This window comes from Arvicanthis niloticus, chromosome 17 (genome assembly GCF_011762505.2).
Source record: "Arvicanthis niloticus isolate mArvNil1 chromosome 17, mArvNil1.pat.X, whole genome shotgun sequence".
Lineage (NCBI taxonomy): Eukaryota > Metazoa > Chordata > Mammalia > Rodentia > Muridae > Arvicanthis > Arvicanthis niloticus.
Genome location: NC_047674.1, coordinates 31,395,712 through 31,419,763, shown reverse-complemented (window position 1 = coordinate 31,419,763; position 24,052 = coordinate 31,395,712). Strand labels below are relative to the sequence as shown.

At 53.6% G+C, this 24,052-nt stretch overlaps 3 protein-coding genes across 17 annotated transcripts in view; all 3 read right to left on the bottom strand.

Moving 5' to 3' along the window:
- Positions 1-44: 44 nt before the first annotated feature.
- On the bottom strand, positions 45-7,175 carry Ankrd39 (ankyrin repeat domain 39). 4 transcript variants are annotated; one of them, XM_034521693.2, is made up of 4 exons: positions 7,021-7,175; positions 3,517-3,620; positions 2,626-2,829; positions 45-442 (listed from the first exon to the last, which is right to left on the bottom strand). In XM_034521693.2, exons 1-4 carry the CDS (start codon positions 7,118-7,120, stop codon positions 299-301), a joined length of 552 nt encoding a protein of 183 aa, XP_034377584.1. In that variant the 5' UTR covers positions 7,121-7,175; the 3' UTR covers positions 45-298. The 4 variants fall into 4 exon arrangements, with proteins under 4 accessions (XP_034377584.1, XP_076771190.1, XP_076771191.1 ...); XM_076915075.1 differs by having other exon boundaries at positions 6,907-7,155; XM_076915076.1 differs by having other exon boundaries at positions 7,072-7,150.
- Positions 7,176-8,623: 1,448 nt separating this feature from the next.
- On the bottom strand, positions 8,624-18,893 carry Sema4c (semaphorin 4C). Of its 8 annotated transcripts, none has more exons than XM_076915068.1 (15): positions 18,765-18,893; positions 16,208-16,356; positions 14,494-14,642; positions 14,143-14,205; positions 13,915-14,013; positions 13,671-13,767; positions 13,425-13,541; positions 13,181-13,332; positions 12,920-13,095; positions 12,478-12,622; positions 12,153-12,375; positions 11,953-12,065; positions 10,873-11,033; positions 10,712-10,782; positions 8,624-10,361 (listed from the first exon to the last, which is right to left on the bottom strand). In XM_076915068.1, the coding sequence occupies exons 2-15, from the start codon at positions 16,314-16,316 to the stop codon at positions 9,532-9,534; spliced, it is 2,505 nt and encodes an 834-aa protein (XP_076771183.1). In that variant the 5' UTR covers positions 16,317-16,356; positions 18,765-18,893; the 3' UTR covers positions 8,624-9,531. The 8 variants fall into 8 exon arrangements, with proteins under 8 accessions (XP_076771183.1, XP_034377770.1, XP_034377766.1 ...); XM_034521879.2 differs by having other exon boundaries at positions 16,208-16,353; XM_034521875.2 differs by lacking the exon at positions 18,765-18,893 and adding an exon at positions 18,303-18,693.
- A 4,101-nt stretch (positions 18,894-22,994) lies between these two features.
- Fam178b (family with sequence similarity 178 member B) overlaps positions 22,995-24,052 on the bottom strand; it is a 120,687-nt gene continuing 119,629 nt past the window's right edge. For all 5 annotated transcript variants that reach the window (XM_076915071.1, XM_034521731.2, XM_076915073.1 and 2 more), the window contains one exon: positions 22,995-23,292. In XM_076915071.1, coding sequence (XP_076771186.1) covers positions 23,260-23,292 — 33 coding nt within the window. In that variant the 3' untranslated portion in view covers positions 22,995-23,259. The remainder of the gene's footprint in view (positions 23,293-24,052) is intronic.

The following is a 24,052-nucleotide window of genomic DNA, read 5'->3' as shown; positions in this document are numbered from 1 at the left end:
TATCTTTAGAACGCTGTATTCTGAAATTCATCTTTGTCTGTGGATAACATCAAGATCTAAGCTTTATTTTCTTCCAAATGGATATGTGTCTCTACATGGACCAACTTATATATGATCACTTGTCCAGGTTCACAAGCCTTCAGCCCTCCTGAGCCTCCCCACCGGCTGCCACACTGGCCAGACGGGGCTCTTCTGGGCATTCTGGCCCTGGTCCCAGCAGCATGACGCTGAGCAAGGCAGGGTGTGGAGAACTAGTCTGTGTACCCTTCAAGGGCAGCCAGAGACAGGAGGTGGAGCCTCAGCTGGCCAGCAGGTCCCGCAGGCCACTGTTACAGGGCAGCAGGTCACACGCTAGGCGTGCTTTGTGATCCCGGACAGCCTTCAGGGCTGGGCTGTGTTGTAACAGGAGAGAGCAAATGTCCTCGTGACCCTTCTCCGCAGCCTGGGGGTGGGGACAGGGGAGGGAAGGGGAGAAAGAGAAACAGAGAGAGAGAAACAGAGAGAGAGTGAGAGAGAGAGAGAGAGAGAGAGAGAGAGAGAGAGAGATTGAGATTTTGAGGTTAATCAAAAGGCCAACCCGAGCTGGGCCCTGTACTTTCTTATTTCCCTTTCTAGAACCTGCTTGCTCTGAGAATGTCCCCAGATGTCTAAGCAGACTTCCAATGGCCACCAAAGCCCTGTGCCTTAGCCACAGGCTGTGAAGCACTGGGGCTGTCTGGGCAGCTACTCAGCATCCCTTGTGATTCGATTTCTGCAGTTCTGGAACTCTATATGGACCAGACTGGCCTTGAAATTTGGCAGTCTTCCTGCCTCTGCTTTCCAAGTGTTGAAATTACAGGTATAAGCAGCCATGTTTGGGTATTTGTGCGTGTAAGGCAAGCACCCCACCACTGAGCTACACTGGATCCCCCTTTTTGTAACCTTTTGAGACAGGAATTCTCTGTGTAGCTCTGGTTGTCCTAGAACTCACTCTGTAGACCAGGCTGGCCTCAAACTCATATCCACCTGCTTCTGCAGTGCTGGGATTAGAGGCGTGCATGCACTACTGCCACATCCTGACAAGTAAGTATTTCTTTAAAAAAGAAAAGACTCAAGCTTCTATACCTCGAAAGGATCTAATAGAACCCAACAGGCAGCTGTCCACTCAGTACAAGTTCAGTAAGTGCCTACAGCGCGTGCTAAGGCTATACATTAAACACAAGGACGTCCCAGCTGCTGCTTCTGGTGAGAGGCGGACCTCAAACAGTCTTAAGATGAACAGGTGTCTTAGATTTCTACTGCTGTGATGAAAAACGTTGTGACCAAATGCAACTTGGGCAGGACAGGCTTTATTCCGGGGCTGGTGTAGGCTCACTCTGAAGGGAAGTCAGACAAAGCAAAACTGTTGGGAGGGGGAGAAGGGGAGGGATGGAGGGAGAATTTGTCTCAAAAAAGGGGAGCAGGGGGAGTGGGGGGAGGCAGCCATTCAAAGGATAGTTTGTGACACACAGTGAGTGCAGGGGATAAAAAGACAGAGTCTGAATTCAGGAGTCAAGGTTGGGAGCTCACAGCAGAAAGCCAGCAGGAGCTGAACCCAGATGGCTTGGTAGGATGGATAGCCATCTCATTGGACTTGGAAAAAGCAAACCTCTGGGGGAACCCCATGGAGGGTAGGGTTTGATGGAACCCCCCCTCCTCACCCCAAGATAGGGTTTCTCTGTGTAGACCAGGCTGGCCTCAAACTTAGAGACCTACCTCCTGAGGGCTGGGATTAGAGGTGTGTGGCCACCACAGCTTGGCAGTGAGAACTCCTTTAAAGCCACGCACTGGTGGAAAATCAGAGTTGGGGCAAGGAGGGACTCTATACGCAAATGCACCAATCAAGTCTCTAAGATGCATATGTGGGCTGGGCATAGAGTCGAGTGGGAAAGCACGAACCTAGTAACCCCAGAACTTAGACACAGACAGACAGACGGACAGATGGACGGACAGACAGAAAGGGTGAGAGAACAATTGGTAAAGTGGATACCTGGAGAAAGGGCGTAGAATACTGAGCCCCCAAAAATGATGGCCTTGTCTATGACCCGGGACTCTCAAAAGTGGGTGGCAGAGACAGGCAAAGCAGTACTGGCTTCAAAAGCTGATTCCTCAGGCAAGGTCACTGAGGGAGGGAAGTAGTTCCTATTCAGAGAAGAATGATGAGAGACCTGTCCTTTTCCTAACGAGGTGTCAGGTGAACAATGAGATTCCAGGTGGCCTTTTCTTGTCTCCATTTTTCTGTTTTCTACAACGCCCACTGTGATGGTTCACCTTGGCTGTCAACTTGGTGGGACTTAGAATCACCAAGCGACACTCCTACAGGTGTGAGGGCATTTCTAGAGACCTTTAACCACATGAGCAGAGGTCCCAGGCTGCCTGGCGCCCTGTCTTTAATCTCAGCAGCTGGAAGGCAGAGGCAGGTGGATCTCTGTGTGTTCAAAGCTAGCCTGTCTACAGAGTGAGTTCTAGGCCAACCAGGGTAACAGACTCAGTCTCAAAAAATTTTTTTTATTTTTATTTTTTTGGTCAGGGCAAGGCAACAAGAAAAGTACAAGAATAAAAGACTAAGCTTAAGGATAGGAAGGCCTGAAGGAGTCAGCGACCTACCTTATGTAGACTGGTCATGCCATCATCGTCGACCAGCCGGGGGTTGGACCCATGGGAAAGCAGCAGCCGAGCGATTTCCGTGTGCCCACAGTAGCTGGCCCGGTGCAAAGCCGTGGCGCCCCCGTGGGTCTGGGCGTCACACTTTGCTCCGCTTTCTAGCAGAAACTGACAAACAGCATAGTGCCCGTTGCGGCTAGCATAGTGCTGCAAGGGTCAGAGACTGAAGTCAGATGGCGGAGTCCTGGCAGGTGGTGGGGCACTGGGATGCTGAGAGCCAGGGGGCAGTGTCGGAAACACTGTGCCCTTCCACTACTTAAAATACCCAGCTGCTCAGGATGTGGCCAAAGTTGAAAAGGAAGGGTGGCTAAGGATACGGTGTAGGTGGGGGGTGCTTATCGGTCATGGTGGCACAGGCCTGTGTCTGGAATCCCAATACTTGGGAGGAGGCAGGGGATGGAGGTCACTTTTTATACACAGCAAGTTCAAGGCTCATCTGGGTTCTGTGAGAGCCTATTTCAAGAGAGGAAACAACAAACTTTAAAGCTAGGCGAGGTGGCATATGTTTTTACAGATTCTCAGTACTCAGGAGGGAGAAGCTCGAGTGACTTCAAGGACAGCCTGGGCCACATAGTGAACCCTTACAAAAAGACAAAAACAAACAAAACAACAACTACAAAAACAAACAAACAAACAAAAAAAAAAAAAAAACAAAAAAACAAAAAAACAGTGAACAAGGTAAACGTACTTACCACCAAGTCTGGTGGCCTAAGTTCTACACCCAGAACGCACACACAGAGACAGACAGACAGACAGACAGAGACGGGAGGGCTTTGCTGGAAATAAAGGGAAGAGAGCAGCAGCCTGGAGTTAAGGCCTTTTCCCAGAGCTCACCAGTGCAGTGTAGCCAGCAGAGTCCGGCTGGCTAGGGTCTGTGGCTTTCTGGATGAAGTACTTCACTCGGCCCAGGTCTCCATTCAGGGCAGCCGACCAGATTCCTGCAGAAAGGCAATGAGAACACTGGGCACTGCTGCATGATGAGACTTTTTTCTTTTCCTTTTAATTAATTAATTTTTAAAAAAGTATTTCTTCTACCTTTTGACTGACGTTTCAACTTCCGTTTAAGAAAGTTTAACTTACATCTGTAAACTAAAACTTGGGATGTTATATCTATATTACCCCCCAGGAAGCAAGCAAGAATCCCATGCTGAGACTGGTTTTTTTTTTTTTTTTTTTTTTTTTTTTTTTTTTTTTTTTTTTTTTTTTTGAGACAGGGTTTCTCTGTGTAGTCCTGGCTGTCCTGGAACTCACTCTGTAGACCAGGATGGCTTTGAACTCAGAAATCCACCTGCCTCTGCCTCCCAAGTGCTGGGATTAAAGGCGTGCGCAACCACCGCCTGGCGCTGAGACTGTTATAATCTGGATCTACCAAGAAAGGCTACCTGCTGCTGCTGCTGGTGGTGCTGGTGACGGCAGGGGTGGTGGCAGAGTTGGCAGTGCACGCCTTGAATCCCAGCACTCAGGAGGCAGAGGCAGGTGGATCTCTGAGTTTGAAGCCAGCCTGGTCTATCTACACAGTAAATTCCAGGACAACCAGGGCAGCAACCAGTTTTGAGAAGCCCTGTCTCAAAACAAACAGCTGATCAAGGAACAGTGGCTCAGCAGGTAAAGTACCTACTACCAAGCCTGACTAACCAAGTTCAGTCCATTCTACCTACATAGTGGAAGGGAAAAACTGACTCTAGCAAGTGCCCTCTGACGTCAGAACCCATGCCCTGACACCACACGTCCTAACCACACACACCGAGTACAAATATTGAAATGAGATGATCACGAATAGGTCAACCGACCAATGCTACAAACCCAGTGGGTGAGAGAATTAACTAGTAGCTTAGGATTTATCCACAGTGCAGCATCAAGTGACGGGTAAAAAGATAAGGAAACACAGGAGAGAGAACACGGACCAACATACTTCAAAAAGGAATCACAGACAGGTACACTAATCGGAACCGGTGCCGAGTCATTGCATGGCTCAGGAATGCCACCTTTCTAGGACAGGAAGGAAGCCGAGGCACACAGAGAGGCTGGGGAGCTGAAGGAAATGCAGCACCCCAGAAGCTAGGGATGGTTATTAGATACAGTTGAACAGATAACCAAGGTTATTGTATCAAAGAGGCAGGGTTGTTACATACAGCTGAACAGGGGGTGGGGTTATTATAGACAGATGAACAAGGAGGCGGGGTTATGCAAATGCAGTTCAAGAGGGAGGTGGGTTATTATAGACAGCTGAACAAGAAGGTGGGGTAGCTAATCTCAACAGGAGTGGTCTCTGCAGGGGAGCTATCTTCAGGTCAAAAACATTCACGGGGAGAAGTGGTGGAAATTTTCTACACACTGTCAACATCTGCACATGGACCAGAGGAAGGATTTACTGTTCCTCTGAGCCTCGACCCCTGGGGTGTGTGTGTGTGTGTGTGTGTGTGTGTGTGTGTGTGTGTGTGTATGTGTCATTTCCCCATAGGTCTGAGGCTCTGGTCCTTAACATGTCCTGTTCATGTCAACAACACATATTCATTCAGGGTCTGCTCTGCTCCCACAAATGGGAAAGATACTGGTTGACGAGATAAGAATTGTACAGAAATAAAGATTATCATAACGCAGGCATGGTGGCCCATGCCTTTAATCCCAGCACTTGGGAGGCAGAGACAGGCGGATTTCTGAGTTCAAAGCCAGCCTGGTCTACAGAGTGAGTTCCAGGACAGCCAGGGCTACACAGAGAAGCCCTGTCTTGAGCACACATCCCCCACACCCCCCGCCAAACAAACAAACAAACAAAAAAAAAATTGCTTTACAGAAAAAAAAGTTCACATAATAGATATCTTTATCACATGTGAAAAATAAATAATAAAAGAATAATTGCAGCAGGTGATAACACAAACTATTTCTGAAACAAAGTGTCTCACTATGTAGCTGTTCTGTCTGGCCTTGAACTTGTGACCTTCCTGTCTCAGCCTTTGACTCACTCTAAACTGCTACAAAGAGAGCAAAGCATTCATGTAACAGAGTAACCAGAGTGGAAGGGCCCAGGCTTTGACTATGACAAGGTTTCTTTCTCAACAGAGGCAAGGCTGACATTTTGAGCCAGATCATCTTCTGTTGTGGGGAGCCTGCCTGTGCTTGTCAGGATACCTGTGACACACAAAAATGTTTCTAGATCTAAACTGGGCATAACTGTCCCCTGGTTGAGGACTCTTGAAGGCATAAGGAAGGGGTCCCTGAAGAGGTGCCATAGAACTGAATGCTGGTGGGAAAGCTTCAGTCAGCCTGAAGCTGACTAGCAAACAAAACAGGTCTTGCATATTTTAGAAACGCTGCAAGAGTGAGAACCATAATGAGAAACATACAACAGACAGCTTGACTTGGGGAACTAAGAGCAGTAGGAGGTGCTGGAGAGAAGAGCCTTTAAGAGCTCTAGCTGCTCTGCAGAGGACTGAGCTTGGTTCTCAGCTCCCTGCTCATGACCATCGGGAACTGCAATCCCGGGGAATCTGGTGCCCTTTCCTGGCCTCTACGAGCTCCAGGCACCTGTGGTATACAGACACACATACGGGGGGAAAATGCACATAAATAATCTTTAAATTTAAAAAAAATGCTTAAATGTAATCATCTCTTTTGCTGTTTTCCAAAGGCAGAGCAGAGAAAACACTGCCAAGAGGGCATGAGAGGAAGCGGGGAGTCCTATTATGTCCCTAGCCCAAAGATGGAAGTGGCAGAGGTACAGAGGAACGGGCATCGGCTAGGAAACTATTCCTATGGTAACCGTCAAGTGTGCCTGCTGCACAGACTTCCGTATCATCAATCCTACACTGATGACAACCTTGCTATAACTGCACAAGCTACCTGACCCTGGGGATAACAGTGGGTAACCAGGCACAGAGAACAGGGACCACTGCTAACAGCAAAATTTCTGTATAATCTCGGACAAAACAGTTACACCCCTGCGCTCCACAGGTAAAGATGCAGTCATTTCTCTCGAGATCACTGTCATAGCTAAAACAAGTACACTCACAGGAGATCAGCAAGGGCCAGCTCCCCGGACCTCCCAGGTGGATACAAACCCCCAACTGCAGATTCTTTCCCTAGCTCCTCTGTCACCTGAGCAGGCTGTCTCCTAGCTGGGTTGGTCTCCAGACCCAGTTTAGAAACCAATGCCTCAATTTACCCGTCCGCACTCGAGACGGGGTAGCCGAGGGGCTTCCTGCCATGCTTTGAAGCCAGCCTTACTGCACCAGGCCCGGAAGCTCCAAACTCGGTTCGAGGCCTCCTTCAGTCCACGTTCCCGGAGATAGGGCTGGGGATTGCCCGCCGCCGGCCACGCGGCCGCCTCACCCCTCTCACCCCTCTCGAAGTCCATCTCCTCCAGCGTCTGCTGTACCCCGGGCACCGTACCGGGGTGCGAACAGCAGGAGCCATCCGCGCACGACCGCGGCGCCGCCATCCCGGCTGCCGGGACTGCAGCCAAGCGCTCCTACGAAATGCCCACCCCTCCGTTCCAGGCTGACCACTCGACGTCCGTAGTTGACTTTCGAGTCCCGCCTCCTCGCTCAGGCCAACCAATCCTGCATTTAGACCTTAGCTTAGCAACCAATGAGAGTAGCGAGGTATCACTAGCTAAACGGAGCATTGCTGCTTTGCTACCACCGGAGGGCGCCCGAAGCTAACTAAGCACAAGGAGGAGCAAAGGCGCGGGGATCCGCTGCGCACCCCGGGAGGAGGCGGGACGGTTCATGCAGCCGCGCCTTGTAGGGTGTGGGAACCAGGCAGCTTGGCCTGTCTGGTAGTGTTTATGTCGCATTCGCCAGAACCGAGGCCTCGCGGGCCCCCCAGGGCACAAGGACTCTGAACGCGGCCCATAGTCCCTCGTCTCATCTTTCGAGCATCACCTGAGCCGTAGGCCATCCATGGACAGAGCAGTGACCGCCAGAACGCTACTAACATTCTGACCCTCGTTCTTTAGTAATCCAGTGGGAAGCAGGTGGCCTAAGGGCAAAGACCGAGCAGGCCACCTTTGAATTTAACCCTCCGCCCTCTCAGTGGGCGCTGGTTGCCAACGCCCACTGGGCTGAGCTAAGGGGAACACAAGTATTTTCCAGCCTTCTGACCTACACTCAGGGAGACAGCAGCCGGCTCAAGGGGCATCCAAATGTATGGGGGTAGGACAGGAGCAGTTGAGGGGGGAGGGGGAAGTGCTCTCTGTCGCGGTCTCTGTTCCTATGCAACGGTTAGATTGATCTAAACCAGGTGTGTCCAAATCGCCGCCAGCAACAGCATCGAAGTTAATACAACACAAAACCTTAAAACGTCTTTTTTTTTCTCTCTCTCTCTCTTTCTCCTTATTTTCCTTTTTGAAATTCGATTGCCAGGCAACTCTCATCAAGGGCACTCAAAAATGAATCCAGGCTGGGCCTGTTGTTTTTCCCAGGAACATCTGGGCCTACACCACTCCCTCACTAAGACAAGGGCTTGAAACTGACTGGGTGGCAGTAGGGGACTATACCTACATAGATAGGTCATTTGAGACTAACATTCTTAGAGTAAAAAGCTACACGTAGTCCCCACCCCCACGCCCCTCCACTGAGCTTGTCATAACCTCCATCTTTATAAAAACACTGTCCACACCACCTTGAGAAGCTTCTAGGAGGGCCTCTCCTTCAGTCCCTCACTCCCTGCTCACCCTCCCTAGAGTTCTGGGAAGACAAGCCCCTTCTCCTCCTCTTCCCCGAATGCTCGGCCTTGTTTCTCTGAGGCACCAGGCCAAGTCCAGCTCCCAAAGGGATGTAGCCCTGGTCTGGTTCCCAGTCCCATACGCACCACTGTGGGAAAACACTTGAGTCTCAGCTGGCCCCTGCAGAGATGGGGCACAGACAGGCATTTAGACCATGATGACCCAGGCCAAAGGATGATTCCCTCTTAGGTCAATAAGTGGCTTTGAGTCAAAATGTCTGTGTGGTGGGGTTAAGTTTCAGTTTCTCCATTTTATTTGTCAATATAAAAATACTCAAATATTTACAACAAATAAATATGTGGGGACACAATAAGTTACACTGTTAGCCCTTTTCCCAGAGCTGGGGGAGGGTAGGCCAGTATCAACAGCATGCCCACCTTCTCCCTTCCCTCCCCCCAACAACCCTTCCCAGCCCTGTCAGAAGAGCACAAATATAAAATACCCCCGAACCCGAGGGCAGGTGGGAGGCCCTGCCCACCCTTCCCCTTGAAGCAGGAGGGTCCATCTCCACCCCCAACCCCTGCCCTGAAAACATTCACAGCCCTGGGAGCAGGGCTAGGCCCACCCCCGAGTCCCGCACTCCCCCAAAAGGGGTACAACACCCTGCCCATCCCGTCCCCATATGTACATCACTGTCCCAAGCTTGGGACAGCTGGGGGTAGGAGGAGCAAAGTGCTATGACCCCCTTCCCCTTCATAGCTCCAAAGACTCAACCAGGAGGACCCCAGGCCAAGGGAAGACTTGACAGAGACAGAAAGGTTCTTTCTCTCTCTCTCTCTCTCTCTCTCTCTCTCTCTCTCTCTCTCTCTCACACACACACACACACACACACACACCATCATACACACAATCACATATATGCACAAATACACCCACATCTTGAAGCCTCTTCCTCACAAAGATTTGGCTGCTGGGGTCCCGCATGTCTGAAATTCACAGAGGAGGGTGTGTCTCCTGTGAGGCTGATGCCCTGGTGAGCCACACCAAGTGGCAGTGCCCATGCTGAGCAGGTCCCAGGCAGAGCAAGTGCCCCTGCCATGTCCCTGAGGTAGCTGGTGCCTGTGCAAAAGTTAAGAGTGCACCTCCCATGAGACGCCCCCCGCCAATGAGGTGGGGGGGTCCCCTCATACTGAAGACTCCTCTGGGTTGGAGTCAGGCAGCGGCTGGCGCTGCTGTAGTTTCCGTCGTAATTCATCAGCGAGCTCAGGCAGTGGATGCCCAGATCCTCCTCGGTCCTCTCCACCCAACTGTAAGCGCACATAGCCGTTGGCATTTGAGTTCCGACCACCTCCCAGATGGAGCCGAGTTGGAGAAGGCAGGGGCTGGCCAGGTATGCCAGAAGGTGGGGAAGGGGGCCCACCCCCAGGCTGGCACCGGGCGTGACCAGGCACAATCTTGAGAGAGCCATCGGAATAGTAGTACCCGACAGGATCCCAAAGTTTCTCATCGGTTTCTGGGCCAGGACGAAAGGGGGGACTGGCTGGCTCCTTGGGCAGTTCCAGGGGGTACACCAGTGTCCTCTCAGCTGCCTTGGCACCCTTCTCTAGCTCTTCTCGAAGCCGCCGGCGGAGTGAGAGGACCAACAGCAGCAGCACCAGGCAAACAGCCCCCAGGGCCACCACAGCAAGCCACACGAGCCCCAAGTTTTCCAAGGGGGCCCGAGCCTCCAGGGTCACCGATGAGCCAGCCACGACAGCAACTAGGTAGCTTTCGGCAGCAAGTCTTGTCCCCTGCTCCTCTGAATAGCAATGATAGGGCCCCGAGTGGCGGGACTGGGCAGCCATCACCACCAGCGCCTGGAGTCCCGTGTCATAAAGGAAGGAGCCAGGTTGTTCTGCAGGCAGGTCCCGGCCTTTGAAGGTCCAGTGGGCATGAGCCAAATTGGATGAGAGGTGGCAGGGCAGGACCAGGTCTGTGCCTGATACAACAGTGATGTTTTTGGGAACAGATCTGACTACAGAGGCAGAAATGAGAGAGAAACAAAGTATTAACACAGGAACCCCAGCCCCACAGTGAGAGGAGATACACTAAGTCTGGCTGCGATCCAGGGGCCCATCCCCAAAATGAGGGAACAAACAACAACAAAAACAAAAAAAAAAAACAGCTCGGGCTGAAGAGATGGCTCAGAGGATAAGAGGCTGCTCTTTCAGAGGTCCTGAGTTCAATTCCCAGCAACCACATGGTGGCTCACAACCATCTACAATGAGATCTGGTGCCCTCTTCTGGCCTGTAGACATACATGTAAGCAGACTATATACATAATAAATAAATCTTTAAAAACAAAACAAAACAAAAAAAACTCACCTTTTTTAATGCCATACTGGTTACACATCTTTGAAGTGTCCAAGTTCGCCACATGTTGGACCAGAAGGGACCTGGTAGGGAAGGGAGGTGACATCAGTGACCCAATTCCAACCACCTTTGCCTCCCCTCCTGGCCCTGGCACTCACAGACTACTGACTCACCCTGAGTGACCACTGGTGGTGGCCACGCAGCGGCTGATGTTGACATTCCAGGCACAGTAGGGGTCCCTGGCAAGGACACAGTCTACACAGAAGCGGTACTTTGTGCAGTCCGCCAGCGACAGCTGAACCAGCTGAGAGCGGGAGCCAGCGAAGAGCACCTTCTGCAGACAAATAAGGCAAAGGGTGAGCCATGCCACACCTAGGGGGACAGCTGAGATTTGTTCAGAAAGCATAGACACAGCAGGTCCCCCAAGGAAGAAGGCAGAAGAAAAATCCAGGCCAGAGGAACAAATCTGATGAGGGCTTAGAACAAGCCAGCGAAATCCTAATCACGTTACAGATGACCTTACTAGACAGGGACAGGACGGACAGCAGGCCCGTGAGGCTGAGGTGTACCCACCCTCACTCACACACGGTCTGGAGAACTCAGTTTCCCTCAGCCCCAGAGGCCAGCACAGTAACAGCAGTGTCTATCTAAGATGGGTTTCCTCTGTTTGAATGGTGACTGCCAATCTATCTTTGCTCAGTCCCACAATTCCTTTGCTGCCATCTTATTATTCAGCGTTCTGGGGAGCAACTTTCCATCACAGTAGCTGATAAAGGGCAAGCAAGTCAGAATCCAGAGGGTTCTGTGAATATGCCAGTTTTGCATAAAGGTAAAAAAAAAAAAATGAACACTGTAAGTAAATGAGCCAGGAGACAGAGGGCCTGGCTCAGACACTCACTGGGGACTAAAGGAAAATGGATGTCCCTGTTGCTTGGGTACCAAACATCATGACTGAGAAGGGACTGCAGCTAGAAACCCAGCCCCACTTGGAAGGTCCTGAAGAAAACAGGAAGGAATTTGCCAAGGTTAGACGCTGGGAATGGGGGCCCCACAGGGACTGGCTCTATATGAGGCCCTTCAGAGGACAGGTTCCGGCACCTTAGATCTTTTACTTCCAGGAACTCGTGAGAGCTAAGTTGAGGGGGTTCTGAGCTGGCCAGTCACATGACACTAACTATGGAAGGCAGAGAGATTGGGTGCGAGACAGACAGTGCTGCAGAGAGCATTGAGGTACGTGTGGTCCGTTTTACTACCTTGCTCTGAGACAGCACCAGACTTTCCACTGGCTCCTGGTCAAACACCTGCAGCTCCTCTACCATGTGGATCCAGGGCCCCAGGCTCACAGCTTTCAGCAGCCAACCATCTCCTGGAGAGGGATGGGAATATGGAAATGAGGGATCGGGTCATGGAGCCTCCCCAGGTTCCCAGCCTTGGGCACACCTGAAGTGCCTACCTGTACCAATGAACAGCACTGTATAGGTGGCACCATCAAGCCCTGGGACCCTGTCAGCCACCACGTGTGTGAAGTTAGTGTTCTTCTTCACAAGTAGGGGCCGGCCCAACCGAGGCTTCACCGGGTCCTCCATCAGTGGGTGCTTCTTGATGAAGTTGAGGGTGTTGTCGGGCAGCTCCAGAGAACTGGTGTAGCCGTTGTCTCGGTGCCAGTTGTTGATACACTGTGTCGGGGAGGGGTGTGGGGAGGACGGCTGTCAGTCAGCTGGTGAACGAGCGGGTCCTGGAGCTGATGTCGGGAGCACATCCCCATGCCGAAAACTCACCGAACCGGGCCGAGGGGTGGGTACTGGGTCAGTATAGCGGGCCCACTTCTGGGCTTGCTCACTGTACTCCTTGTAGGGACCCTCAAACACCTGCTGGATCTGTTCCAACTGGTACTCACAGACCGCTGACAGGTCCATATCACCCCTGTTAAGGAAGTCTGGTCAGGTCGGGTGCCTACTTACTCCCACCGTAGAAAGGGCAAGGCTTGGTATGGAGCAGTCATGACCATGAGGTAGCTCTGAGGTATCACCAGAGGCGATGTTCTGCTCACCTTCCCCCACAGAGTTTTAAAAAGAGCAGGCAAAGTCATCTTGGCTGCCAGGCACTGACCCGCTGGACTTCCTCCAGACGCCTGTGTGTGGGCCCTCACACCCACACACCATCCCTACCTGACCTGACCACCTGCTCCTCCCTACCCCCAGCTACCCCACAGCGGCTTACCATCTCGCTTGAAAAACCCCGAAGAAGGTGGTGTTGTGCCAAGAGGCGCCCAGCAGGGTGTGCACCGCCCGAAGCTGGTTGAAGTAGACTTTCCAGTCCGGGGCTGAGCACACCAACCGAGCCTTCAAGAACGTGGTCCACTTCTTCTGCAGGGTCCGTGCTCCCCCCATGTCGCCCTGGCCAGATGGCAAGGAGACACGGCTGGTCAGCCCCTGCCAGGCCTTCAGGGCTCCCACTGCCCACCACTGCGGAACTTGGTACCTTACAGACGCGCGCCACACGAGCCACCACCTGCTCGGAATAGCAGTCATACTCCACTGCCCGCTCACTGAAGAAGAAGTAGACCTTGTCATCATCTCCTGTGAAGCTCCCCACACTCTCAGGGACAAAGGCAGAGCCCACAAAGTGGGGTTCTAGGACAAAGCAAAGAGGGTCAGTGGCAGAGTCCCAGGGTCCTTGAAGACCCTTCCACTCATGGCTTTCCCAATCCCATTCCATGGCTCACCATTCAGCCAAAAAGCCAGGTATTCTGTCTTGATGGAGTGGTGGGGCCCCATGTACCGAAGGATAACCGGTTCTGTGCCCAGGAAGTTATTGAGTGTGGCCGAATACAGCTCACCGTCTATGGGAGACAACAGCGTGTCAAAGAAGCTAGGAAACTGAGGTAGAGATGAACTCTGAAGACAAGTCTCCAGAGTGTGACTGACAGAGTCCCAGATTTGCCCCATCTGTGCTGGCGGCAACCACTCACCCACAAGGAGTCCGGTGTGGCCCTTAGCTGGGTCATATGGACATTTACCCTTCCCATCCTCAAATTCTGCGCGATCCAAGGTGAATGTGAGCATGTTCTAGGGGCAGGAAGACATTGAAGAGTAGAGTTAATATGGGACCCCATACAGTCTGAAAATACCATGGCCCAAGAAGCCAAGGAAGGAAGTCACAGAGGTTAGGAACAGGTGGGAAAGGGGCACACCCAAAGAAAGGGAAACACTCACGATGTAGGTGCACTTGGGCTGGAAGGCATAGGTACCACAGACATACAGATGGGAGGCATTGTACGGCTGAAGGAAGCGAATGAAGTTGAAGCATTCAGTCTTCGGAGAGAAAGGTATACAGGTTAGTGAGAAGTGAGGCCTGGAGATAGGAGATTACCAGGATCCAGACTAAAAAGGGGGGCCAGCATCCCATGAAGGCCTGGCAGGGGAGGTGCCCTAAGCACCCACCTGGTTGCTTTTCCCTTTCTGGGTACACTCGATTTTCTTCTCAGCTGGAGCCTCCCAGGAGATCTGAGGATGAACAGGGTATATCAGCAATGCCAAAGGTATGTGCTAAGTGTGTGCCACAAATACCCCTCGAACCACGCCATGGGTGACACCTAGTCCCCATTCTGATAGAAGCCCCAAACCACCCCAACTGACAGAAACCAACCTGGTCCACATTCTGATAAAAGCCACAAACCACCCCAACTGACAAAAACCAGGAGACCTCTGGGCTGAGGGACAGCCTGAGCAGGCCACACCCCCTGAGTCCTTTCCCTCTCCCCTCTGTGTGCCTCCCACTGCCCCACCTCTCACCACTCCTTGCAGCTCCAGAGCCTCTACACTGAAGGCAAACAGCGCCTCTCGGGCCCCCACATATAAAAGGCCAGAACGTTCTGTCAGGGTCAGAGTCAGGAAGTCCTGGATGCCTGTCTGGGAGAACCGCCTCACTGCTGTGACCAGCTCTGCAGAAACAGGGATTAGAACATGGTGGGATGAGCAGGGGCGGATGGTATCCTCCCTGGGGTTCCAGGAATCCATCAATCTTCCTTTGTCCAAGGATCCCCTGGGCCTCATCATCAGGATTCTCCACAAAGCTAGCACCACACACTCACAGACAACAGCCAAACCCCTACGGGCCATAAAGGACTTTTTCTGAATAGTCTTTGGGGCGGGCGACAGCTCCATCCTACCCAGGCTTCCAAAGCCCTTCTTTAGCCTGGGAGGAGGCAATCTGGGCTAGTAATGGGGAAGGAAGGATATCTCAGCCAAAGCTTCCGGCCAGAGGAAGCCATCTGACTGATGACTCTCACTCAGGGTCAGCTGTACCTCAGGCACAGAGCTGGACACTTCCCCCCCCCCCATCCCAGCCTCCTCAGATGCCACTTCCTGCTCTGCTACTTGCTGATCACGGTAGGGTCCAGCCAGACCCCGGTGGTGGATCTAGTGCAGCAGGAGGCACAGACTAGTTGTGAGCATTCCTTGTCTAAGAAGCCATCACTCTAGCAGGCTTCCAGAGACGCACACACAGATGGGCAGGGGACTGGCAAGGTGGCGTGCGGAGGAGGAGGAAGAGGTCAGGACTGGGAGATCAAAGGAGCCAGCAACTCAGAGATGGTGGAGAAGCCTGGGAAGCTGTGCTGCCATCCAGCACATGTAGGGCATGATCATACATACAGTCTATAATCTGTCAGAGGCCCGTGTACCTGCACACCTGTCCACAGCATCCACACTTAAGCCAGCTTCAGGCTTGGGAGGCAATGACCGGGGAGAGCTGGGTCAGCATGGGAGGGGCTTTAATAGCAGCTGAGTGCAGCCTGTGGGAGGTGAGCTCATCCCACATCCCAAGAGCACAGAGATGATACAAACACCTGACATCACCACCTCTCCATACAGGTGTGTGTGTGTGTGTGTGTGTGTGTGTGTGTGTGTGTGTGTGTGTGTGTGTGCATGCGCGCGCGCGCACTATATGGTCCACTCTGCCTCCTCCTCCATGAAGCACAAGAGCCATCAAAAGGATTCAGTGTTAGAGCAGCTGGGGGAGACCATTAGGGTGAATTAAAGGGGTTTCTAGGGACAGACAGCTAGAAAGACTGGAGATGGGGTTAGGTTTCCACTTGCCCTGGGGTTCAGGTTTCTCTCTCTAGGCTTCCAAGCATGAGTGACAATTCAAGTGAGGAACAGGGAAGGTGATTCAGAAACTACCTCCCTGGCACACCAGGACAGCAGGGTCTGGGTGAGGGTGGGGGTGGGGGGAGTAAGAGATCCCACAAAGTTATCCCAGTGTCAGAAGAGGGCAAAGCCCAGATTCTAGACCCGCACTACCAGTTCTGGGTCCCTGGGGCCACTCGAGTTTCTTAGAAAGCCACAGCCACACTTATCAGTATAAAGGTGCATGCTTGGGGGGGGGGGTAATTCCTCAGCAGCTGCTCCTTCCTTCAAGCAAGCATCACTCCCCCCTCAGCCCTTCCCCCAGCAGTCGGTCCCAACCTCCCCTGGCCCTGCCTCCTCCCAAGCTTTAGGCACTCACCCCCAGAAGATACTGTCTTCCGAGGCACAAGGTTCCACCACATCTCAGCCCCCATGCCCAGGCCCCACAGCCCTGCTGCCAGCAGCCAGACAGCCCAGTGTGGGGCCATGGCAGACACCCAGTGTCTAAACTTCAGTCCAGCAGCCCTGCTGAAGGAAAAGAAACTGGTCAGCATCACAGACCGGAAGGGGGCCGCACCAAGAGACAGGCAGCACAGGGCGCACACTGGAAGAAACCTCCCCTGGAGCCCTTGGATCTCCCCCTGCTCCATTTTTTGGAGCAGACCTAGCTCCTGCAACTGGCCTCTGCCCCCCAAGAGCCCTGGGGGTCTCCCAGAAGAGCAAGGAGAGGAACTTGGTCAGCAAGCACTAGGCGTAGGCAGTCATCAAAAAGCTTTCTGTGGCCTCCAGGCCATCCCTACTCCCTCTCTTCAACAGGGAGTTGTGTAGGAAAAATAAACGAGGGACTCCCTGCTCCTTCGGGCCTTAAAGGTTTCAGAGTTTCTTACAATAACCGTAAAAAACAGGGCTTGCTACCAGTGGGACTCGGGTCAACCCCAAGACCTAATTCGGGGAGATATACCCCTTATTCAGCAGACGCAGGCAGCCGGTTGGGCAAAGACCTCCAGTGGGGGACTTGGTGAAGCAGGCAGCGTGCAGAGTTCCCGGCCCCAGCCTGTCCCCTCCCCCAGCGCAGACAATAGCCGGGCAGAGCCCAAACCGGGTTCCACATCAGCAGGGCTGGAGTAGGAGTGGGGCCGGGAACCAAATGGGCCCAGCTTCCCGAGGCCCCTTTGTTGCCCAAGAGGGAGGCAGGAAGTGGGTGGGATGGGCGTGGAAATGACCAGGGCCAGTCCTTCTACGAGACACTGACCCTCCCGCAGAGAGGCGGCCGGGCCACGAGTCGGCTCCAGGCTTCTGGGGATCTCCCCGCCGCGGCGGGAGCGGGATCGTGGAGGGAAATGAAATGGATTGGGGAGGCCGAAGCGGAGCTCTCTTGGACAACAGGGGATGCCCACGAATGGTCGAATGGTCGTCAAGGACTGAGTTCCTCCCCCCTCCCTGGCTCTGACGAACGTTCTTAACTCCGGGATTGCACCCCGGGGACTCTGCACTAGGCCAACGGGACTGATTTCCACTAATTCAGACGCTAGAGGCCGGGGACAGAGATGCAGAATCTGAGGATTGCACCCCAAAACAAAGGTTCCTAGCCAAGACCCGGTCCGGTTCTCCCTACTGTGCGATAGTGCGATCTCCCCTCCCCCCAGCTCCGGGGATTTGAATGCAAACAAAGCGGCAGCGCTGGGAGCGTGGCAAAGCCGGGCTTGCGGACGCCCCCTATCGGCCCAGAACCTCAGCGCGGGAAGGGCGGGGGGCTGGGGCTGCCTTTCCCGGGGCAGTCCCCCCAGACACACCCTCGGTTTCCTCTCTGCCAATTACCCTAGGCTGGGGTCAAAACCCGGTGGCGCGCTCCGAGAATCTGCCTGCGTAGCGGTGACCCAACCCCCAGCTCTTCCCAAGGCAAGGGACACGGACAGCCAGGGGGATGGAGGGGTGCAGGACCAGGATTTGCACCCCACACTTGCACACCGAGTGGTGGATCGCGGCGCTTCAGAGCCGGACTGGGCGGCCGAGCTCTGGCAAGGGGGCTGGTTCTCAGTGCCAGCCCGCCTCCGGAGCAAAACGGGAGGGCGGGGGGCCGCGCTAGGGAAATCCGATCCCACAACATCGGCTACGGTCCAAGCCCGCCCCTAACTTTCCGTCGAGGTGGGGGGAACCGGAGCAGTTCACCAGCCTGGCCAAGATTCGGACCGCGCGCTGGACAGCCCAAGAGTCTCCCACTGCCCCTAGCTCCGTCCGCACCCTCAGGCTCCCGCCGCTCCGGCCAATGGAGCTGCAGGCACTGCATGCCTTGATGGCGATCGTCCGCTGGGCAGCCCGCAGCGGACTCGAGAGGAACCCAGATCGGACAGCTGTCTGCGCTGTCGCCCCGCCCTGCACCCCCAGGCACTGTCCCCTAGCGTGCGCGCCAGCCCCTACCCAAGCAAGGGGACAAAGCGGCGGCCCCGAAGCCCCACTGCTCCGGCCTCACTCACCTCTTCCGTGCAGCTCCAATCCCTGGGCGCCGCCCTCGCGTTTGGCTCCGGCCACCGTCCTCCCCTGACCCCGCGCCGCTCCAGACTGCGCCCGCCCGCCAGCACGCTAAGGCTGTCCCGCGCCACCGCCCCTCGGTCCCAGCACGGCTCTCGGCGCCTCTGAGCTCCGGTTCGGCGCTCCACCGCGCCGGGCGCCGGTTCTTTCTCCGCAGCAGCCGCCGCTCTCCGCCCCCAACCCCCTGACGTCAGGAGAGGAGGGTATCGAGTGGTGGCCGGGGGCGGGACGCGAAGGCCCGCCCAGGAGGGGGCTGCGACCCGCTGCCTTGCTTGCCCAGCACTGAGGCTTGGGGACCCTTAGCGACTCTCGCACTCGGGAGTCAAGGTCTACGCCAAGCCGCCGGGAGGAGAAGGGTCCGGGAGCAGGGAGGGACTCCAGGCGTTGCCACCGGGAACTGCACTCACCTGGCGTTCCCAAAGTGTGCCTTCCAGCCCTGAGGCGGGCTGGGCTCTCTGGAAGGGTTGAGGGGCTCCCCCACGCTCCAGTTACAGGAACGAAAGCTGGCAAACCATTTTGGGACTTGTATCCGAAGGGGGTGGCGCAACAAGAGAAGAAACTGAAGGTCCTCTCAGGGGCTAACCACCGTGGTCAGTCTTTTGGCTCCAAAGTCGTCCTCCTTTTTGTCCCTAATCCTTGGACTGGACGGAGCAGCTCACTGGCAGAGGAGAGCCCAAGTCTCCTTGTTTCCAGGCTCCAGCAGAGCCTACCCCCCAGGAAATGACTCCTGGTGCGGCTTGGAAGGCTGATTACCAAGCGGCACGAGCCTCACTGTTCAGATGAAAGGGGCTGGAGGGAGCCACGCCGAGAAGCACCGCCACTTTCAGAACTGCCAGCCTCCGCCCACAGGCGCTCCTAGAAGTAACTTGTAGCTTTGGTCTCCTGGGCGGTGCTGGGAAGTCCTTCCAGCCAGCTGGTCCTCTCCAGAAGGCAGGTGGACTGAGAAACCTCGGGGAAACTGCCCCAGCGGTACCTGGAGACCACCTCTAGCCAGAATCAAAGGACAGGGACGAAGGGAAGGAGGCCTGGAGGTTTCTGTGGTAACTTTGAGCCCCAGGGGGCAGTCCTGGAGGGGAAAAACACTTCAGACCCCATAAGCAGATCTGGAGTATAAATCAGTCCGACAGCAGCTTTTGTTCTGGGTTAAAACTTGGCATCTGAAAAGTGGAGACCAGAAGAGCAATGGGGTAACCGAGAGAGGCTGCCCAGTTTGATTTCAGTAACAATTGTGTCTTTACTGGGACACAGAAGGACCCCTTCTCCCTCGCTGGCCAGAGCCACGTTTCCCAGCTCCTTTCCACTAGGAAACAAAGCTGTGGCCTCAGAGATAGGAGGCAGGCCAGGTATTGCCAGGGGTGGGCAGGGAAGGTGCCCTATGGAAGCTGGCCAGGGAGGGAGCCGTGCACACCCCTCTTGATCTACTCCTGCTCCATCCTCTAAGGGCAAGCCCCACTCCAAGCTCAGGGTGTTTTAAAAGTCAAGAATCCTCAGCTACAGAAGGCTGAAGCAGGACTTGCAAGCTAGCTATTGTTTCTCTCACTGTATCAGAGATGGAGCAAGATGGGGGGGGGGGGAGGGAGGGAACGGCTCAAATCCACACAAAATAAGGTGAAGTTTTTGAATGAGATCCTGGAGTGATGGAATCAGTTTATGGTCCTACCTGCTTGGGAAGGCAGAGGTAGGAAAACTGTGAGCCCTGGAGTTCACATCCATCCTGGGCACTAGTGAGACTGTCTCAAAAAAAAAAAAAAAAAAAAAAAAAAAAAAAAAAAGGTTGAGTTCTGGTTCCCAGTGCCACCTTTCCACCTTTCTAACAGTCACCAAGCACAACAACACTAACCTCCGATTCCTGATGTTCTTCCTTCTGACCTGTAAGTCTTGCCCCCAGAAATGAGGGCTGCTTGGTCGTGACCTGAGCTCCCTGGCTCTACCTCCAAGGTGGCCCCAGTGGAAAGTTTCAGAAGGTTTCAGTTTCACTGGCACGGACAGAATTCTGTACCTTCATGGCAGGCGCCAGGGGCTTCTAAGCCAGGGATGGAGGTGGAAATGAGACCATTCCAGTAACAGAGCCAGTAAGCCTCTGAGCACAAGGCTCCCCAACTATAGGGTTGCACCTTCCCCCCCACGCTCTACTTCTGCCCCTTCCCTGCCGTACTGCCACAGGTCTTCTCCACTAGCGGGTGGGCAGAAGATAAAGTTTCCTCTCATGACTACTTGTGATTCATGCTTTTTAATAAAAGGACAGCTGGCAGAAAAATAAGGATCCTGGATCATCCATCAAGAAAAAAAAATAGCAATACAGAAAAAAAAAAAAAGATTGCATATATATCCTCTAGGTCTGCCTAGCATAGGCTATGGAAGACATTACAGCCTTAATCCGTATTCAAGCCGGACAGAACAAGGACTCCCCTAACTTGCACCCTTGGCTATGGCTTAAGTGCTTGTGGCCAGATAAAGGAAACACAAGAAGAGATGTCAAATGTCTCCCAGGTCCACTAGAGCGGACTCTTACAGAACCCCAATACTGGGTATGAGTAGTAGCGTGCTTCTTAACAACTATCCTTCCTGAGGTAACTGGCAAGATGGAGAATGAATGGGAGTGTACACTGGGAGCTCTATTCAAGGCCTGCTCAGACTTGGACCATTTCCAAGGTATCCAGCAGTTGCCTCCCCACTGGTGGCTGAGTGAAAAGATGAGGGTCAGCCATCTTTCAAGGAGCTCTCTGACCACTGGGACCCAGGGAACTGGGTCACAGGAAAAGGACTTCCTCCAAAAGGACAATTATCAAAGCTGTCCACCTGGGAAGCCTTTCCCTTCCCAGCCCCTCCCTTCCAGCATCACCAGAAGGAAGCAGGAAACCATCCGTCACCAAGGCCCAGGATACTGCTTTTCCAGTGGCTTTGGTCAGGATATCCCTTGCCTTTTCCCCAGGGCTTAGTGTCACAAACCTGGAGGACAAACGGTGAGCTGGCCAGCTTCGTTCCACAATTTTTATCCTTGAAGAGGCTCGGTTTCTATTATCCCAACAGTTTTAGACCTGGTCAGCTCTCAGTGAGTCCCAGAGCAGGGCAATTACATGACCCAGGGGAGAGTGTCCACCCTTGAGTGACCTCACATTGCATACTGCTGCTCAAGTTACAGCCAGGCTTCTGGGAGGAACTGAGTTGTCACTAACACCTCTTGTCCCTGGATGTATCTCTCTCTCAGGGAAAAGTATGTTTTGGGAGCAAGGAGCCAGGAGGATTCCAGATGTCTACGTTGATGGACAGTTTGATCCTTTCCCTTAAAGCCAGGTAAAGGCAGCTTCAAGGATGGAAACTCCCCAGTTCAGCCTCTCAGGCCTCCCTACCCCCCCTCTGCCCTTGGCAATGAGAACAAAAGAGGGAAATTTCAAGGTGATTTCCAGGTTTCCAGAGCAAACCAAGTAACTGAGGATTAACTGTCAGGGTGTGCAGTGTCAAGCAGGGTGCCCAGAGGCTGGGTGAGAAGGGCTGGCTCTCCAGAGTCCCTGCCCTCCCGCCGTCGAGATCTGAAGCTGACCTGCTTGCTGCTGCTAGGGTGTGAGGGTAAGCCAAAGGAGTGTGTGATGCGTCCAGGAAGAGAAACCAGCACTATCAGTCCAGTCACTGGGCATCCAAGTCACCTGGCTCCGGAACGGTTTCTTCCACTTCTCATTTGGCAAACGCTTGGAGACAGAAAAGATGTCCTCTGTGGTACCCAGTATTGTGCAGAACCTATGCCTTGTCCTCTAAATAATAGATGCCTCTAGCTCCTGGCCTTCTGGGGATCCAGAGATCAGGGTACTGTGTCTCAGGCAGGCCTCAGAAGGTTCGTGGGGTTGACGTGGGGTGTGCTCTTTGTCTAGTTTCTAGTCAGTCCCCAACCCTGGGACATCTAAACAGAAGGTTGTATGCAACAACCATGGGCATGCTACGGAACTTTCACCTGCTAAGAAGCAGACAGGAGTCAGGTTGGCAGGAGGGTCCCCTGCCACCTCTGGCTCCCTCTTATACCTGTTTCAAAGCTCATCCTGAAAGTATCAGGGGGGTGGGGCCAGGGATGAGCATGGATTCTGTCAGAGGAACAGACAGTAAGAGAGTAAATAGAGCTGGGGGGGGGGGGCTGCTCCTGGAGGTACAAAGGACCACTTACTCCTCTAGGGGTTCAGATCAAGGACATTGAGATACACACGTAGAGATTAGGACCCAGAAAACTCATGTGGAGACAAGGCAGGGAAAGAAACAGCAGGATCCAGAGCTGTCTTTTGGACCATCCCCCACTCCGAACTCAGAATGTTGATTTCAGAGCTCAGCACTAAACTGAATTAAGCAAAAACCACAGCCCGATCCTCTATCCTCTCTGTATAGTGTCCCTAGCAGGGTGAGGTAGACACAGACAGCATCCAGATAGTTGTTCCTCACCCAAGAGTGTCCAGGCAATTCTGGTCACTGGCAGGACTACTCTTAGATACACTGAGTCCTCAAGTGCCCGGAGATGGGTCCTAGGCCCCAGTCACATGACTATCCGAGGTGAAACCAACAGTGGCTGGCTCAAGCAGAGGTTAGTCTTCCTTCAGGCTAGGTGCTGGGCATGAGCCCTCAGGGTGGGGGTGGAAGGAACTCTCCTGAACCACGGATGCTGGAAGTAACACTTTAATATGCACAAATGAACCTCATATTCAAGATAGACAGAGAGGGCACACTGTGGGAAAGACAGTGGCCAACAAGGAAGGCCCAGGACAGAAGAGACAGCTGGGCAGGTAGGGGAGCTCAAGGGTGGGGATGGTCAGGGTAGTGGCAGTAGTCTAGCTTCCAGGCTGGCCTCCTCTGGCTCCACTGCTCACCTCCTACAGTGCTCTTGCTGCCGAGTCCGGAGCCTTGAGCTATGTTGCTCTTCCCCCTTTAAATGTCTTTCCAAGGGCTGAAGTACTGGCCCTGTGAAGAAGAGAGAGCAGTCTGTAATGGGCTGGCCCCAGTATCCCCTCTATCCACAGGCCCCTGTACTTATGACAACTGTTCATGGGCTATCACAGAGGCCTCCTTCATACCAGGTGTTGTAAGACTAAGATCTCTAAGACTCAGAGACGGGACACAGTAGGTCAAGAGGCAGTGCCTAGAAGGCTCAGCCAGGGTCTCACCTGCCTAATGCTACAGGCCCACGGAGGATGGGAGGAAGGTGCTGCCTATGGACACCCAGTCAAGCTTTAATTACTTCCTCTTTTATGACAAACAATGCTTCCCACAGGGGGCCAGTGGAATCCAGTGTCTGGGGATCCGGGTGAGGTCTGAGTTCCAGCTTTTTCTCAGGGACTTGGCGAAATTTGAGCACCAAGCCACAGCCAGTGGCCAGTGTGTCAGCCCCAAGTCAGGTTAGAGGGAACTGTATGGGAGGAGTCAGGGAGAGGCAAGCAAGGAGCAAAGTCCAGCTGTCTCCAGGGCTTGGGGGCTCAGGGCCAGCCCAGCAGGGCACTGCTTGTTGGAGAACTGGGGGTAGAAGGGTGTGCAATTGAGACTGCTTTGTGCCAAGGAATGACACTGGCTGTGAGCCCTCATCCTCACATTCTCTCAAGCTGTGTGCAAGCTATCGACCCTCAGGAGCCTCTAGATACTTTGCTCATCTGTAAAATGGGTTTCTACCCATCCCTGCTTCATGGGGGTTCCTCGGGATCCTGTAGAAAAAGATCTTCATTCTGTA